Source organism: Ornithodoros turicata, chromosome 3 (genome assembly GCF_037126465.1).
Source record: "Ornithodoros turicata isolate Travis chromosome 3, ASM3712646v1, whole genome shotgun sequence".
NCBI lineage: Eukaryota > Metazoa > Arthropoda > Arachnida > Ixodida > Argasidae > Ornithodoros > Ornithodoros turicata.
Genome location: NC_088203.1, coordinates 50,049,591 through 50,069,721, shown reverse-complemented (window position 1 = coordinate 50,069,721; position 20,131 = coordinate 50,049,591). Strand labels below are relative to the sequence as shown.

General features: G+C 45.0%; 1 protein-coding gene across 1 annotated transcript in view; it reads right to left on the bottom strand.

Annotated features, from left to right (window-relative positions):
- LOC135388463 (phospholipid-transporting ATPase ABCA1-like) overlaps positions 1 to 20,131 on the bottom strand; it is a 391,000-nt gene that overhangs the window by 31,112 nt on the left and 339,757 nt on the right. The window contains exon 22 of the mRNA XM_064618039.1: positions 15,321 to 15,494. Coding sequence (XP_064474109.1) covers positions 15,321 to 15,494 — 174 coding nt within the window. The remainder of the gene's footprint in view (positions 1 to 15,320; positions 15,495 to 20,131) is intronic.

The following is a 20,131-nucleotide window of genomic DNA, read 5'->3' as shown; positions in this document are numbered from 1 at the left end:
GTGAACGGCACTCCATTAACCAATATCTGCAGTGCCGGGATGTCACACCCAACTACTACACCATTCAGTTTGTCCTAGTGGTGTTTCCTTTGAATAACAAATATCGGGAAACTTATTTTTGGATAGCCCTCCTAATTCCAGTTCTCTTTCTGCATTTGGCTACATTTTTTAGATTTCTTGTGACGACTCTTGTGGACAAATACCAGCATGGAAGACTTAATAACAATTGGGGTTTACATTGCGAGACAACTGAGATCATGAGCGACGCCACAGCAGTCGGTCTGTGGATTGCCCACCTGAGTGTCCTTAAATGTGCAATGAAAGCTCACCACACAACACACCGTATTTAATGTCCCTTGTGGAAGATGGCATGTCTAAGCAACCTGTATCCTGGCACTAAGTTGCTGCTGTTTTTGGCCGGGTTCGAACCGGCGATCTCGGGATCAAAAGGCGAACAGACTCAGTCACCAGGGCCGGTCCACGGACAACTTGAACACCACAATTATGTTAACTCTGCCATCAAGTAATTCAGTTTCCTGCATATGTTTTGTAACAATTGAACTTCAGTTTTGTAAGCCTGAAAGCTAAGCTTAGAACCACCTCTTATAATATAGTGACTGTATCTGATGTGTGAATGTGTTCACACCTCTTAAAAAGCTAATAAAACAAAAATCTTGATGATTTCTAATATGTGGTACATACAAGGCCAGCTACAAGACGTCTACAATTAGACGTCAATTACTAAATGTCTACAAGATGTCTAGTAAATCACTAATTTTAGACGTCTAAATAATGGTAAGACTTTTAGACGTCTAGTCAACGTCTAGTTTGGGCACTATCCCTAAAGTCTAGGGCTAGAACAGGTCTGGACGTCTAGTTGACTACCATGTGTTCCCTGGGAAATGCCGTTCAAGCGCTGCAATCTGGATAAAAAGAAATATCGGACCAGTTATCCCACCTAAGCTCGCACCTTTCTGCTGTTCAAAAAATGAAATCCACGGTTGAACAGGTAAACGAAGAGCTGGAATCTGTAAAAGCAGAAAACTTGCTCCTTCGCAATCGTCTTGACATTGAAACTCGGTCACGGGAGATAATTTACCCAAGCAGCACAATGTACTGAAAGTCGAGTGCAATAGGGGTGGACGGTATGTGTCTTATCAATGTTCTTTCGTTTCACGAGTCTGTTCAAGGCCTTCCACCTACCCGTCCACCCCTATTGCACTCGACTTTCAGTACATTGAGCTGCTTTGGTAGTTTTCTGCGGCGCTTCCGACTCACCGGCAGAAACGTGGAATGAAACAGAGGCCAAGATTCTTGAATTTATCTCAGACAAGTTGGCAGTCTCTGTTAATAGCGGTTTCTGTTCAATCACTGCAAAGTTTTCGTCATTTAAAACCCGGAATGTTGTGCTGCAAAACAAATAAAGAAAGGCGGTACTTTTTTTTTTTTGTTCAAGAGGACTTTTGTGCCGCGACACGGTTGCCAAGAAAAACAATATTCGAGTTTGGTCTCAGAGAAAAAACTGTTCAAACTTCACTTTCATGATCTCTGGATCGATAACATCTGCTATATATATATACAAAGTGAAAATAGCTGCACGTTGAGCATATATTTACAGTTTGATCGTGCACTCCCAGCCAAGCACAGCTGTTTCGCTCTACTTGGAGCTCGTCAGCCGGGCGTAGCGAAGTGACACGATCTTGGGTCGGCACAACACACGCACACACACACACACACACACACATATATATATATACGAGGGTGGTTCCATAAGTTTCCGGCCCGAGGTAGAAAATGCCCGCGAAATTGAAAATGCGATTAAGGACGCAGGGAGCCATCTGTTGGAGGGCCGGAGCACCAGCCTCAACCCTCTCCATGCTTTTGTCAGTTGGAGAGCGGGATTTCAAACAGCCAGGGTGCACTCTTCAGTTAAAATGGAAAAAAATCGAGTACCGCGCTGTGATAAAATTTTTGACAAAAGAGGGACTTTCGCTAAAGAAATTAAAGCGCGACTGGACAACATGTGCAGGGAAGCCACTCCGCCGTACACAACGGTAAAAGACTGGACTAAGCAGTTTCGACTGGGGCGAGAGTCCATTGAAGACGATTCACGCGATGGTCGTCCAGTGGAAGTGGTGACACAAGAAAATTTGTCTCTTGTCGAGGAGGAAGTGCTGAGCGACGGGCGTCTGAAGGTGAAGGTGAAGGAAACCTCACCCACCCACCCTACAGTCCAGACTTGGCACCGAGTGACTACTTCCTGTTCTGAAACTTGAAGAGAGATCTCAGAGGACGGAGGTTTCAAAACGATAGTGAGGTGCAAGAGGCAGTTTTCCAGCATTTTTCGGACAAAACTTCGGACTATCTGTTTCTCAGCATGCAGCCATAGAAGCCATCTTAATCTGTAATTTTGAATTTCAAACACGTCTAGTGTCATTTACTTGTTTCTTTAATGGCTTTTCTTTTTCATCATTATAATTCACTCGCTTGCACTGTGGCATTGAGGAGTGCTCAGTCACCCTCCCAGGCGTATATCGCTTGCTGAGCGACCCCTGGTTTGCCAATTCCGAACGATGCGCAGCTACCCAGAGCTACAACGAGCCGCAAACACGGCGAAACACGTGTCCTCTGGTGCTGTTGCATCGTTCCATGAGTATCTATAGATATATACATATATATTTACAATTTGATCGTGCACTCGGCTGGGAGTGCACGATCAAATTGTAAACATATGCTCATGCTCGTCGTGCAGCCATACAGCATTAGCTATTTTCCCTTTATATATATATGTACACATGTTTATAAGTCCCAAACGTCGCCACACCAGCATTGGCGACGTTTGGGACTTATAAACATATGTTGAACGTGCAGCCAAAGAGCCTATGCTGTTTTTCTTCACTATATATATATATATATATATATGATTCCGCCGGTGCAACTGTGCGCTGTGTTGACCGTAGTATTAGTGATAGTTCTGCTGTTTCGGCTGCTTCTTCTCATGCCAACTTCGTCAGTGAGCAGTCCTCGCATCAGCCGCAACATAAAACTTCAATTACATTGCGGCCATTGGTTACGAATTTCATCCGCAACCAATAACCATTGGCCAGGGCCATGAATAACCATTTCGCTGTGCCCAGATTTTATGTACTCTACACGAATACAAGAAGCCTAGTCAAAAAACAGGATGAACTGTCTTCGATAGTGGATTCGTGTGAAGCAGACATTGTGTTTCTTACAACAACCTGGCTGAACGCCAGAATATCTAACGTCAAGCTATTCACATGTTACAAGGAGAATCCTTTGTATCGTGCTTACAGGCCAACCAGAACAGGCAGTTGAGTACTGATTTCCGTGTGAAATGTCTTGGAAACTTCGTTGGTGAATATTGACTAAAACCTAGAAGCTATATGGCTGTCTGCAGAGTGATCTCATAAACAAATAATTATCGGCGTATGTTACCGTCCCCCTGCAGCAAACAGTTGTTACGAATACGAAGTTCCCATTACTGAAGCCAAACAAATGTTTTTATTTTCAACGCTTCCGAACTTATTGCACTCACCCAACTCACCCAAACAATTGTGGCGCACTGTGAACAAACAAGTCCACGTAGCAACAACGTTCACTGATAACAATGGTGCCACCATAAGTTACCCTGCAACAGCTAACTTATTAAACATCCTGCTGCAAATACCGATGACCCTCGTGTACCGAAACCGCGGAACTTGTTGCCTATGGATTCACTGATAATCGATCCGTTCGGTGCGGCCAACTTAATAGACCAGCTTAAGCTGCTGTCAAATTCGGGCGTTGACCATATCAACACTAAACTGTTAAAAAGCACGAAACTGTATTCGCGATCCATTCTTACTAAACTCTTTGAACAGTCGTTGGAGGTGGGCGAGCTCCCGGATGCGTGGAAAATCGGAAAGGTTATCACTCTTTATTGGTCATGCAACCAACCCAAACAGAACACTGTATACGGAAAGTAGAGTGCAATAGGGGTGGACTGTATGTGTCTTACCAATGTTCTTGAGTTTCAAGATTTTCTTCAAGGCGTTCCAGCTACCCGTCCACCCCTATTGCACTCGACTTTCAGTACACTGTGCAGCTAAAGTATACTGTTATACTTGATATAATATATACTTTACTATATATACTATATATAACTATACTTATACTTTATCTAATAATACTTATATATGTACTGTTGCACAGTATACTGATATATTCAGTATACTGTGCAAGATATTAGTGAGTGTTACTGGATCATCCGCTATCGCCTTTGCGTACGTAAGCAATAGCGTTGGGGGTGGTTCTGCGCGCGCGCAAAACATAAAGAGAGCTTCGCACATGGCGCAGAACCATCAACGTTATCGATTACGTACGCAAAGGTGATAGCGTACGGTACACTAACACTCTCTATTGGAACATACCATCTGCAGTCATCTAACCCATCACACTGAACCAAACTCTTTCTTCTGCCCTTATCAACATCGCTTTCGCAAACATTTTCCTGCTGAGACTCAGTTGGTATCTTTCATTCACGATGCGAATCTACTTTTAAACGGCGGAACTGATGTTGATTGTATATTTTGGGACTTCATTGGGCATTCGATAAGGTCCCTCATAATCGGTTGCTTTTAAAATTATCCTTACTAAACACTGACCCTAATGCGTTGTCCTTGATTCAGTCTTTCCTTATTGAGCGGTCCTTGAGCGTCCCCCGGGGTCCCGCCTTGGGCCCGCTACTTTTTTTCATATTCATTGACGATTTACCCGGGTGCGTTAGCTCTTCCATTCGGCTTTATACCGATGACTGTATAGTCTCTCGAGCCATGACTAACTCCTCCGATTCCCATATTCTGCAGTCTGATCTGGACTCCATTCTTGACTGGTGCTCAGCATGGTCCATGGAACTGAATATTAATAAATCTAAATGTTTCACGTAGTCAGCGACCCACGTTTCAATATAAAATTAACGACGTCCCTCTCGATCAAGTATCTGAATATAAGTGTCTTCGATGTCCCATATCACCCACATTTGTAATACAGCTAACTATCCTCTTGCCTTCGTCAGACGCTCATTCTCCACGGCCCCTTCCAAGGCCCCTTCTCTTGTGCGACCAAAATTTGATTACGCATCATCAGTATTGAATCCTGGAACTGATAACATCATCAAGTGTTAGGATCGATACAAAACTGACCCCCCCCCCCCCCAGCCATTTCATACTCTTTCAACTGTCGTCGTCGCACGAATAGGTTTCTGGGTTTACCCTTCTTAGCATCTCATCGCAAGAATGCCCGCTTGTCAATTTTCCATAGGGCACTCTATCACAACGATACCATTCTCTTCTCGTACATTTAATCTTCCGCTTACACTTTGCACTGCACAGACGATTTTCGAAAAGTGCGCATTCTGTATGGAAATACTAGTGCCTTCTCAGACTCCTCCTTTGTCCCCACCGCGCCGGAATGGAACAGGTTGCCACGTGCTGTTGCTTCCATCCAGGACCCGCTCACCTTCAGGGACGCCTTACCTGATTTATTTGATGCCTAACTATTCTTAACACCTCAATTTCCCTTTTGTGCTACTTTGGTGGGGATAGGAATTCTGTGAAGACAGGATGTGGCCTTACATTCCACTGCTCTTATTCTTACAGACGATTGATTGCGTCCAAACGCCCTACTTACGTCCCTCTACCAGGAAACTTGCTCACCTTATCGAAGACACGGGTCCACAAGTTCGCTTCTGTCAACGGGGATATGTGCACAAACAGGGTGATCCCGATCTCTCCAGCGGTAACTGTGCTTCGTCAACAATTCCATGTACTTGTCATCACGCTACGCACTCTATACATCACCCGTTTTACGACCGCAGCTTCAGTGGGCATGGGAATTCTGTGAAGACGATGTGGCCTCACATTCCTCTGCTCTTATGCTTAGACGATTGCGTCCAAATGCCCTACTTACGTCCCCATACCAGGAAACTTGTTCACCATATCGAAGACACGGGTCCACAAGTTCGCTTCTATCAACGGTGGTATGTGCACAAACAGGGTGATCGCGATCCCTCCAGTGGTAACTGTGCCTTCGTCAACAATGCCATGTACTTGTCATCACCTTAGGCACTACATACACCACCCGTTTTACGACCGCAGTTTCAGTGGGCGTGGGAATTCTGTGAAGACGATGTGGCCTCACATTCCTCTGCTCTTATGCTTAGACGATTGCGTCCAAATGCCCTACTTACGTCCCCCTACCAGGATCTTGTTCACTTTATCGAATACACGGGTCCACAAGTTCACTTCTGTCAACGGTGTTATGTGCACAAACAGGGTGATCCCGATCTCTCCAGCGGTAACTGCGCCTTCGTCAACAATGCCATGTACTTGTCATCACGCTACGCACTCTATACATCACCCGTTTTACGACCGCAGCTTCACTGGGCATGGGAATTCTGTGAAGACGATGTGGCCTCACATTCCTCTGCTCTTATGCTTAGACGATTGCGTCCAAATCCCCTACTTACGTCCCCATACCAGGAAACTTGTTCACCATATCGAAGACACGGGTCCACAAGTTCGCTTCTATCAACGGTGGTATGTGCACAAACAGGGTGATCGCGATCCCTCCAGTGGTAACTGTGCCTTCGTCAACAATGCCATGTACTTGTCATCACCTTAGGCACTACATACACCACCCGTTTTACGACCGCAGTTTCAGTGGGCGTGGGAATTCTGTGAAGACGATGTGGCCTCACATTCCTCTGCTCTTATGCTTAGACGATTGCGTCCAAATGCCCTACTTACGTCCCCCTACCAGGATCTTGTTCACTTTATCGAAGACACGGGTCCACAAGTTCACTTCTGTCAACGGTGTTATGTGCACAAACAGGGTGATCCCGATCTCTCCAGCGGTAACTGCGCCTTCGTCAACAATGCCATGTACTTGTCATCACGCTACGCACTCTATACATCACCCGTTTTACGACCGCAGCTTCAGTGGGCATGGGAATTCTGTGAAGACGATGTGGCCTCACATTCCTCTGCTCTTATGCTTAGACGATTGCGTCCAAATGCCCTACTTACGTCCCCCTACCAGGATCTTGTTCACTTTATCGAAGACACGGGTCCACAAGTTCACTTCTGTCAACGGTGTTATGTGCACAAACAGGGTGATCCCGATCTCTCCAGCGGTAACTGCGCCTTCGTCAACAATGCCATGTACTTGTCATCACGCTATGCACTACATAAACCAACCGTTTTACGACCGCAGCTTCAGTGGGCATGGGAATTCTGTGAAGCCCTTATTCTTACAGGTTGGTACTTTAACATCGTTATATGCAACAACAAAAACAAATATTGTTACTCCCATGCCCACAAGTGTTGCTGACAACTATATGTGACTGTGTCTGTATTGCGCATGAATTGTTGCTTCAGTGCGGCGACATTGAGTCGTTCCCAAGGTCCCGCAACTGATATATTATCAAAACAAATGTGGGAGATGTGCGGAATGTTAAAAGAACTCAAAATCCAAACAAGTTCGCTGGACAGTCGTCAGGACGGTGTACTTAACGCTGATTAGGCGCTTCAAACTGGGCAAAGAGGCATTTGAAACCAGGTAACTGAGCTTTGCGCACGATTATAAGCGCTGTCGACGAAATGAAGTCTGCAGTAGAGCGAATGTGCCACGAGATTGAAACTGTCAAGGCAGAAAATATTCAGCTCTGTTGTCGTCTTGACGACATTGAAAACCAGTCGTGTAGAAGCAACTTAATATTTCATGGTATCAATTACATCACTAACGAAACATGGGCCCAGTCGGAACCCAATGTAACTGAACTCATGACGCAGAAATTGGGTCTCTCCATGCCCACAGATGCTTTCGAGCGCGTGCACCGTCTATAGGGCGGTTCAGAGAAGGAAGTTCACGTCCTATAATAGCGAAGATCTCGTCCTTTAAAGTTCGGGATACCGTGTTCCAAAATGAATCAAAGCTGCGTGGAACAAACTACTGTATCTATGAGGACGTTTGTGCAGCGACGCGGTTGGCCCGAAAAAAAAGCCAATTGAGTTTTGTCGCTTGCGAAACATGCCCTGTAAACTGCGCTAAACAAGCTTTGGATAGATAACAGTTGCTACGTGTACGACTCGCCGCGTAATCCTGTACGCTGTGGAAAGCGTGCTCCGACAGCTTCCTCTGGTAGTTTCCCTAGCGCGGCACAGGACGGCTATGATAGACAGTCTTTTCCTGGTGTACCTGTACTCCAGTCATCCATGGCTCTTCAGCCGAGACGTGTCGTCACAAATCAGGAATAGCTGTCCCTAAGGGGAGAACATCCTCCAACATCTAGACTATACCAGCGCTATACACAAACGGACGTACCCTCATAAAAAAAAAAAAAAAAAACGTGATAAACTTTGCTCGATCAACGACTCCTGTGGTGCAGATATTATTTTTTCTCACAGAAACTTGGTTATCTGCAAAAGTGTCAAACTCCGAAATGTTTAAATGCAATAGACAGTGCAGACTACACAGTTCATCGTGCGGACCGACCCGGCAGGACGGGAGGTGGTATTCTAATCGCTTTTGCTGATTCACTCACCGCATCCCCCATGCATATCAACACTGACCCTCAGCTGCTATGGTTGAACACTAAATGTACCTGCAAGTCTATGGTTCTCGGTGTCTGCTATAGGCCACTTTCTAGTTCAGCGACGTTTGCTAGTAAACTACATGACGTAAGCTAGTGAACGACGGCTGCTAGTAAACGATGCTAGTAAACGACATGACATACATACAACCAATTCTTAGGAGTCGTATTCGACAGCCATCTTCGATTTACGTCCCATATTAACGATATCACTCGCAGGAGTTCATACGGTATCAACGTACTCGTAAAAACCCGACATTACTTTGCGCCGTCCATTCTGCTTAACTTGTACTATGCTTTCATACACTCTCATCTGACGTACTGTGCTTCTGTGTGGGGTTTAACTCACAAAACTCATCTTCGTGCCCTTCAGGTAATTCAAAACAGAGCTATCAGAATTACATTTGGGTTACCGTTGCTCGCTCATGTCCCATATCACGAAATTCGTATTCTTACAGTTCATGACATAATCTCTTATAGTATACTAAACCTGACCTACCGTATATTACAACTTAACCTCACTTTGCCGAAAATAAATTTTCTTCACCTTCGTTCAACCCGGCGTACTAGGGCAGGAGCTGGTGGTCTGTTGAACCTACCTACGTCTAATACAAACTATGGGAAGCTGTCGTTTTTGTTCCGTGCAGCTTGCGAGTGGAACCAACTAACACGTGACATAACATGCATTCGATCTCATCCGCTATTTAGACACAAACTGAAGCATGTGTTATTCCATAATGCATCTCGTTTGTAACCACCTTCGTTTTTTTTTGTATAATCTATCTCCGTTCCACTTGCTTTTTTTGACGATGATATAAGTGTATTGTACTATAGCATCTGTAACATCATCAAGTGTATTGTATCATCTTAAATTGTTTTTATCATTGTGCTCTGTTATAATACCTTCATTTTGCTATTGATGAGGAACCTTTAACCGGGAGTACTCCCTCTGGTTCCTCTATGTGTATATTCATCTATGTATTTTCATTTATTTTGGTAAAATAAATAAATAAATGTCGAATGTCAAATAGTAGCTCGTTTCCTAAAGCTGTCCATATTTATAGTGGGCGAGTTCAACTGCCCTAGTGTTGTTTGGTTGGGACCTGACCCCCGCTTAATCGTGTACTCTGCTGCGGATGCTGACCCTTTGAACTTGTGCAAAGACTAACTTGACGGAGATGGTCACCGCCCAACACGGATTACCGGAAACACAGCTAGCACACTCAATCTTGTTTTAGTTTCTGACCCCTCTAATGTTTCAGACATTGTGTACCGACCTGAATTGAGTGACCACGTTATTATGCATTTGTATATTAATTATTTTCGAAAGCCCCGCCTAAAGAACGAAAAATCCATCCGTAACTACCATAAAGCAAACTTTGATGCTATTAACACTGAGCTAGAACGATTTTGTGACCATTTCTTCCAAGAATTTCGCGGGCGCAGAGTTCACGAGAATTCGGAAATATTCAAAACTAAGATAGAGAGCCTCATTGACAAGTTCATCCCGCTTACTAAGATCGTTTCATCACCCGAATCACTATATGGTTCAATAAGACCATCCGCCGCTTAAGGAACAAAACACGTAGACTATTCCGGATAGCTCGCTCTTCGCAGAGTACACGCCATCGGCAGAACTTTGAAGGAACCGCTAGCTTGTACAGGAATGCCATTAAGGTAGCTAAACAGGCATTCTACTCTCTAACCTTGCCTCATTTGCTAACAAGAAATGCAAAAGAATTTTGGAACGTGGTGAACAAAAAAGACAGTCATCCAGTAACACTTATAGATGATAATGGCAAAGTTCTGCCCGACTCTACAGCTGCCGATGTCCTTAATGACTACTTTGCAACTGTCTTCTCATCTGTACAAAACACTGTCCTCAGTACACCACGATCGCTAAATTTTACACCTATGGGCTCCATCGTTCGAGACCCGTTTGGCGTAGCCAAGGTAATGGCCGCACTAAAAGTATCATCCAATGCCGGCATAGACAGCACATACAGTAAATGTCTGATAAGTACTAAAATGTACTCATCACTAATACTAACGAAAATATATGGGCAATCTTTGGACGCGGACGAGTTACCTGACGTATGGAAAGTGGGAAAGATCATCCAGGTTCACAAGTAGAAATCATGCGACAAACTATAGGCCAATATTACTTACTAGTATTCCTTGCAAAATGCTCGAGCATGTAACTTACTCACATCTTATCCACCATCTGGATTTGATTTGCATTGAATGCATTGCCTCGCCTATTCGAATGTACGCTGACGATTGTGTAATTTATCGTACTATAACCAGTCCTCCTGACATTGATCTCCTTCAGTGCGACCTAAGCTCATTACAGTTGTGGTGCTCAACATGGTTAATGAAATTAAACATCCACATATGTATATATTTAAGATTATCTCGTTCACGTAACGCGTCGCGCCATCCGAGTTCTCGAGTCTGTTACATCTTTCAAGTACCTTGGCGTCCATATATCACCCAACCTGTCATGGAAGACCCAGATTACTCAGAGATGTAATGCCGCGAATTCATCCCTTGGCTTTATCCCTGGCAGTGATAGCCTTATCAAGGCGCGTGGATCTTTCCAGAACCGCGCAGCACGCTTTACTTTGTCGAACTACTGTCGAACAGCAAGTGTCGTATCAACAAAAAGATATCTGCGATTACCGCTGCTCTCTTCTCGTAGAAAAGTAATTCGTACTCGTATTCCGCAAACTGCTACACCATAACGACCCAATGGTGTCCATCTACTTTTCATCACCAGATTACACCAGTACAGGTGCATTACACTAACAGGAAGTCATTTTCCGATACTTTCTCCATTCATACAGCGTGGGATTGGAAGTCTCATCCCCGTAACATCGTCACCATCCGGGATGCTTCCACTTTTAGGGACGCACTATCCGATTTGTTTTCTTCTTCAACTTCTTCAACTTTTCGTACACGATATGTTTCTTGGTTTGTATTACATTTGTTACATGTTACTGTATCACTTATTTGTGTAATATCATGTGTTATTTATGTATAACTTATATGTTTTTCAAATGATGCCATGTATGTGCCATACGTGTAATTATATTATGCTATTTTGGTATGTGCCTTGTTTTGTGTCTGATGCCTCTCCTCTCTATAATGCCTTCTGGGCCCTGAGGGTATATAAATAAATAAACAAATAATTTGTCGCTATCTCTGCGGAGTGTGTGGATCGTTCTATGTTGCCTCTTTTCCTTTTGGTTCCATTGCTTCCCAAAGTTATACTGACCCTCCCCTCTTCAACGCCTCATAGCTAGGGTTCCACGTTTTCGGTTTTAATCGAAAATCATCGAATACACAGGAACATTCCAGGAACCGTGACAGATAAACTGCTGCACATGCACAGCTTAAGATTCCAACATGCCAAGCAGGCTTTCCTTTATTACTCTTCTTTTCTTGGTATTTGCTATGGTTGGATGACCTGCGACCACACGGAGTGTTCCAGGGTGAACCCTTTTGTCCAAGATTGGGTACGCTACTCCGAATCTTGTTCTGCTGCCATTGTAGGTGCCCCACCGCGCTTGTGAACCTTTTAGGGACGTGACGCCAAGTAGAACCTCCGTCACTAGCCTTTAGTTCTTTAGTAGAGAGATTACGACAGTACATACACGTCGACTTTCCACATACGGCCGTCCTGTCTTTCCGCAGCACCCGAGATGGGAAGAAAAAGGAAGAAGACCACGGACTACGTTTGCAAAAATCAACTTTTTGAACGAAACAATGGTCATCTAGTCCTGGCCAATCGCCCTTAGTGGATAACGGCCACTGCTCCGAGGGCGAAGAAGAAGAAGAAAAAATGATTTTGAACTCTCAGGCAAGGAAGATGTTGTCGTATGCCAGTATTGTCGCGTGACAGTTAATGTGGGCTGTGAAAGAGGTGCGGCGCGCATATCGGAGCACGTGCAATCGCGGCGTCACGTGAATCTGAATAGTTCGCGTAATGAACAAGGCGAACAAACGCCTTCTGGTCATTTCTTGCAGCACTTATAGAACTCGATCTGGTACTTCGTAAAACTGGTACTGGTAAAACTGGTAATTCGCATTGGTTGTTGCTGCTAAGGCTGCGTTAGACGTGCACAGCACTGAAATTACATTGCACTTCATATTCGCCGATAACTGTCGCGTAAACCATGTACAAGCAAGGAAAAACACCGAAAAACTCAGATTTCGCGAAAATCAATAAACATCGAAAAATATACGCCGAATCCGCCCAAAAATAAACATCGAGAACGCGGAACCCTACTCATAGCCCTGAGGATATGGATATCAATAAATAAATTATTATGAAAGTGAGTAAATTCGGCACGGTGTTCACACTGGTGAGGAAATAAGTGACCTTTCGTTGGCAAATTTTCCAATTCAATTCGCGAAAATTTTCATAATAACACTTACGTTATATAACATTCACGTCACGAGGTTGCAAAAACCTAGTAAGAAGAACTGCCTTTGACTGCGTGATTCTGGGTGGCGTCGTTTTTCTATTATAATTCAATGACACGTTTTCTGGGACTCACTGTGTAAGAGAAGCCTGTGTGTTTTGACTGCAGGCGCTTCCGAAAACTCTAAAACGGCAAACAACAAATGCAGGCGGCAAGTGCACTTCTTCGCAAGTGCTGGTGCCGTCTGCAAGCGGAAGTGCTACGCGTTCCTGGCAGCGGGCGAAGGACAACAGCTGAAAAGAATAACGGGTAGAGAGCGAGGTGTGCAAGGGCAGTCGTAGCTAAACAATGAGCGCATGAAGATGGCATGGCCGCCGCTGCAGCAACTTTCGGTGAAACACAGCTCTTTAGAAGAATTTGTGGCACCCAGCGCCGCATACTAATAATGGATTTCGAAGCACATCTAGATATGTAGGTTTCAAGGTTCAAATCGAGTGGCTGACCTAAACAACACATGAACTGTTTCCAAAACCACTATAAAGGATTTCGAACAGAGCATAAAAAGAGCGCCTGGAACGAGAAGGAGAAACTGTACAGATAAAGCGAAGTGCTGAGGCTACGTGAAATGACACGGTGGGGAAGTGAGAAGAAAAAAGACGACAATCGCAGGTGGCATCCCTCCAAGAACTTCTTTTGAATGACCACACACTGGTCAGCCAAGGTGTCATGTCAAAGGACACGGTGATGGGGGAGAGTGCAAGAGTTCTGCTGAAGGACACTAAGTAAAAATTGCCAAAATTCCTCCAGCGCATTCAATATATTGACAGTATCCCGCAGATCAAGAAAAGGGAGGAACCGGACGAACGTTGTACTCTCAGCGATGCCCATGGCACAACAAATTATGGATAATTGGATCGATTGCATGTTCAGTGCTCACATTGATACAATTATCCATAGTTTGATGTTCGCCGGGCAGCGCAAAAAGTACAACGTTTGTCTGGTTGTGTATTGTGACTGCCTTTAGACAGTGCGAAACGTTTCATGCTGTACTAGTGTTTACCAGGCGTCTGTGTACGTTTTAACTAATCATGCCAGCTGGTCCACAAAATATTACTACTTTTCAAGAGTGTGTGTACGTTTTAACTAGTCATGCTAGCTAGTCAATATTTTGTACATTGATATAAAGATATCAGTATACAAAATTACATAAAAATGTTTACATTAAACAAATGCTTTGCTTCCCATGATTCCTGACCCTGTGCGGATATCAAATGTTCAAGGAACCAATCTGCGTACCAGACGTTTCTTCTACAAAGTCCGGCATATGTGCTCCAAAATGCCAATTTGCCTCCTCCATATCTGTTCCAGAAGCAGATTTTTGCTGCTCCAATTGGAGCTACAAAGGCCCTGACACCACTTACATGCGTGTCTGTCTCAGTGGCCATTCACGTAAAGCTTAGTGCTGATCCCTGAAGAATTCGCGTAACAAATCAATTTTCTCGAAGCCGCCATACAAGACGACAGCCATTGCAGCCGACATTGATGTGCTCGCCTACACAGTTGTGATCAGCGCCGCCGTGAGGTGCGCTGAAGGTAGTGTCTGAGATGCCCGCTGGTGAAGTGTGATGCGTCTGTATTGTCGTTCAACGTAAGATTGCTATTCTCGGTGCATCTCTTTCTTCCTATTGCTGACCAGCTGAAGCCAACAGTGTTTCAATCGTTGTGTTAGTTAGACCTTCCAATATATTTCTCCCAGTTATTTTCACAGTTCAGTGCAATAAGCATGTGTCAGGAAGTTCATCTGCAACACCTAGGATGCTATTCATGGCTGAACATGACTACAGCCTTAAACAATAACTCAGTTCTCTGTGAAGTGGTCCAATGTTTTGGATAGCAGTTTTTATTTCATCAGAGGAGGATCATATAGTATGTTACTGCACTTATCGCATAGCTGCTGAATTTAAGCTGATGAAATTCTGCATAATCTATGACGAAGACATTTTAATGAGGGTATTACGACGCAGAAACATCAACACTCTCGCGCTCTTTGACGTAACTACATTGTCTCTTTTTCGCTACTATTTTCCTTCGCTCCTATTTTCCACGTTTTCATTACAAGTGCCATTAGAACCAGTGCGTAGAGCTCAAGTAAATAAAGGATTAATAAATCATGCATTCGTCGGGAACATTTCAGTTTTGCTATGCAGCGCCAAAAACTGAACTAATCTTGTAATACCTACCTATGCGACGTCAGAATCATTGAAATCCCCGAAGCAGCCCTGACACTCTTCACTACGGTGAAGATTTTCCGTCGAGCCACAACGTCCACTCCGGCACTCGGCTCGTCCAGGAACACCAGTTCGGGTAATCCTATCATGGCGACTGCGATGCTCAGCTTTCTCTTATTCCCTCCACTGCAATCGTCGAAGGCCATAAAAAGTCACGACACTAGCAAATAGCGCCGTCTTGCACAAATAGTACAGGGGCTCGTACACTGCGTCGTGTTTTGGATTTTGCGAGCGCAAACGTCTCTTCGGGGATAGAGATTGCGACCAATAGTAGGGGCCAATTAGAACTCGAGTAATATAAGAAGCCTAAATAATTAGGGAAAAGTCAAAGTCGAAATTTGTTGCCGACATTTAAAGCTCTCAAGCATTTTTAGACGTCTCCGAACGAATAATACTGCATTTCCCAATTCATCAATGGGGCACGTAGTTAACCTATCACATTACTCCCAATGTCTAGGTGGCAGTGATATAGAAATCAGTCTCTGTATACACACTTGAAATGACTCTGGAAATGAACGGCACATACATCACTTCCTAACTGATTTAATGATTCAAGTCATTGCTATGCACATTTAATTCGTTAATGACACAGTAATGGCACATCTTCTTTCAGGTCATGGGCTGTACCATCACGGGTTACACCTGGTGGGTGTTACATCTGGGGTGGGGATGCAAAGCGGTACTCGAGGTGGCAACACCGTCGTCATTACGGCGGCTTTCGTGGCAAAAGAAAAAAGAAGTGGTATTGAGGGGGAAAACGTGCGCGAATATTCCAGCAACGGGAAAAGTATGCACGGGTACAGAACAACCACGGCTAATACACTTTTCATCGTGCATGATTAATCGCACATTTAATCACGAACATGCAGGCGAGACAAATGTCACTTGCAATCGCAAACACGTCGGCCAGACAAACACATACCTCTAACGAGTTAGGCTATACAGTACTCATCGCGGTCTAAGTAATACAGTGGTCTTCTCGGACATACATGCGTGTCCAGGCCAATCGCGCTATCATGACAACGCGAACAAAGCACTAAAAAAGACGAAACGTCACTCACCAGCACCCCAACATATTGTTAAGAGAAACGGAGGTGACTCAGTCTGTTTATTATCGGGTCGGGTCGGGTCGGGTTTATTAGACGTCTTCGTCCTCTCACGCTCGCCTATTACCCGTGACAATATTTCTCTACACACACTGTTCACCACATCAGTTCCGTCCAATTAGTCCACCCCCGCCGCCACCACAACAATAGTAATGGTCACGAGAAGCACTGCGCATGACCTCCGCACTTGGCGGGAGCCAAATAGGCTTGAATACCTGAATCTTGGCGCTCACTCGCTGGGCATACGTCACGTCTATGCGCAATGAGAGTGGTGGGTTTACAGAGCCACGTGCGGCGCCGGAGGAGTAGGAGACCTTTCAATTTTGTTCTGGCTTTTCTACATTTCATTTGGAAGCAATCTGTAGAGGCAGGTCACGTTATCTGCGGGGTGTCATTTCTGCTTGCCCAATACGTGGAAAACGCATCTGTGGTCTATGGTCTTTTGACAAATTTTGAGGCTTGAAACCGCGTGCTTTCTCATTCAGCTGATAACAGGCATAGCTGAGGTTCTCCTCGGGAAGTCGCCGAAGAAGCACGAAGAGGCTCCCAGGCATGATCGCCCATCCAGGATAGCAGTCATTCCATATATCTACGCCGTTTCCCACAACATAAAGAAAGTTGCCCAGCCTGCCGGCGTTAGCGTTGTATTCACTGCACCTAACAAGTTAGGCGGGTTGTGCCGACGCGTCAACAGTGAAGAAGCCGTTGCTTCCGGATGCAACAAAAAGCATGTAAGGCCTTTCGTCCAGTGCAAGTGTAATGTTATTTGTGACATTCCTCTGACGTACGGGAAGTCGTATGTGGGGCAGACAGGATGGTGTCTGAATGACAGGCTGCGCGAACACTCACCTCGTTTGGAAGACACGCGTGTACTTAGGAGCTACACCGACAGGCTCGCCAGGGAAATTTACGAAGGAGCACAAATTCATAATAGAGGCGAAAGATGTGTCAGCAAGCCGTCAGTGGATCTATTGTGCAAAGATATTAGTTATCTTCAAGAGTGTTCCTGATTGTCCTCCTTTCATGTTCTTCTCTCCTTTTCGGTTTTGCCCCCTTTGGGAAGTAAAGCTTCAGTTGCTAATCAGCGCTCTGTGCGTGCACTTGTTTCTTCTTCGTGTCCCGTCCCTGCGTTGTTTTGCACGTATCTATGGTCTTGTTTCCTAGTCGACGGGGAAATATAAGAAACGGGAACTCCTCGAATTTATTCGCGTCATCTTGGAGGAAGCGTTTCAAGTCAGTTATCTGGAATGGTTGGAAACGCTTCAAAAATGTGTTAGGAGAAGATGACGCTCAGTCGCCTTTCGGTGAAGAAAGGAATATGAGCCAAGCAGCTGGTGGGCTGAATGCTGAGTTTGGGGAACCGAAACCGAAAGAAACCGAACCGCACACGCGAAACTAAAACCAGCAAATACTCTTAATGGGCCTAGAATGTAAGGGAATAGAAAGTCTAAAAGGGGAAGGTGGTTCAGCGGAAGGCATGCTGACGCACCGGGGTGTTCTTACAATCAGTGCAGCTTCTATCATTCATTCTATAAGCCACACGTCTTCCTGCAATGCTAGCCTGCTTGCCTAGAGTCGGAGATACATGTATCCGACTCTCTATGTCGGATATATCTACCGTATTTTGCACGGTAGCTGTGTGAGTTAAGCAGAGGTTTAGGGTGCATTGTCCCGTAGTACCAACACAAGCCATTTGAAATATTTAATGTGAGGTGAAGAAACCTTACTTTAGTTTACTCCTGGGGTAGGATTTTCACTGCTATATCTTCCGAGAAGCTATGTAAAACAGCGCAGAGCCGGGACACAAAAGAAGAGATAAATGCACACACAGAGCGCCGAGTGGCAACTGAAGCTTTACTTCCCAAAGGAGGCGAAAAAGCGAAATGGAGAGAACAGGAAAGGAGGACAATCAAGAACAATCTTGAGAATAACTAATATCTTTGTACAGTAGCTCCACTGACGGCTTGCTGACACATCTTTCACCTCCATTTTGAATCTGTGCTCCTTTGTAGATCTCCCTGGCGAGACTGTCAGAGTCGCCCTTAAGCACACGTGTGTCTTCCACATACGCAATCGCTACAGTGCATGGCCAGGTGGCTGCCTGTGTGGGTTTGCAGGGAGGACAAGTGTAAGCGCAGCCCGTCGTTCAGACACGGCCTGTCTGTCCCACATATGACTTGCCCCAGGTCAGAGGAATGTCCTAAATAGCATTACACCTGCATCTTACAAGCTTTTTGTTGCATCCGGAAGCAACGGCTTCCTCACTGTTGACGCGTAGTCTACGCCTAGCAGTCAGGGAAGAGAAATCCGTTGCGACACCCCGGTTACGTGACTGATTATCGGGAACTGATCAGAGCAGCAAAGGGGAGTGATCCTATATTCTTGGTCACATGACCAAGGCCAGACCAGACTGCCAAATGATCAGGGCACCGTTGGGGGTCGGTCTTATGTTCTCTTGCGCTCTGCCTCCTCCACTCCCACACGAATGGGAACCGGTCGTACACTATCGCACGTTCAGAAGGCTAAGCCCCTATTGCGTTTCCATTATTTTGCCGGCGCTCTCTCCTGCCTGTGTGAGAGCATAAAACAGGCAATGTACACAATTTCCAGGCTAGAGAGAGCTCGGTCCCCTACGAGGACAAGTACTATTCGGTGGATGCCCTAAACCTATACCCTCAGGGCTGCTTCCAGGGTTTTCCTTGCTGAAACAATTGAACTCCACTTTCTCCCAAGAAATGTGCATAGGATGACTTCTCAAAGAGTAGTAGATGTACACTTCCAATAATTGGGCAAAGCACATTGATACAGCGCAGTTCGCGCAGCGTTTCATTATAGGGTGATTCCGAATGAAACGTAAAGACAAAGAGGCCATAACGGAACCGAAAGGTCTCCGTTTGTCCCCGGTGCCACGCGGTGCGTTCCAGGAGCAATGTGCCTGACGTAGTCCCAGCGAGAGGGCGCCAAGATGGCTATAGACACTACTTAGTCATTAATGAATTAAATGTGTCAATAATATCTTGAAGCATTAACTTTAGAAAGTGCATTTGTCTGTACGTGCGCTTCATTTCTAGTGTCATTTCGAGTGTGTAAACCGTGGGTGAGCTCCGCATCACTGACACAAGATTTTGGAAGCGACATTGTAAGCTTATCTGTCATCATATATGGCGCATATGTCTATCAACCTAGCCCGCCGACAGTGTCGGCACAAAATGGTGATTTTAACTTGTTGGCTGTGACACCTTTTACATAGGTGAATCCGATAGGTGCGTATCTAACTAATGCAATCACAGTTACCTCACGCAGTCCGTCGGTCCGCAAGCTTTTTTTCAACGCATTTCTTCTTATCTGCATATTTTACGCGTGTTTTGTGGACGATATGCGTACGCTGCCTGCTGTCGTCGTCTTCGTCGTCAGAGTGAGAAAGAAAGCTCTTTGCACGAAACAACGCGTGTCAAGCAAGTAACGCGCAGAAGCATATTGCACGGTCTCACATTGTCTGCCCAACATTTTAGGCCATTTGCTACAACTCGCGCAAGTTCGTCATTGTTTTTTCCGTTGCTCCTGTACTGCTCTCCGACCTAGAGCAGACGACGTTATGTGTACCTTCGCGTTAGCGTGTAATTCTGTGCTACAGTTCTACAAATGACGTAACAATGG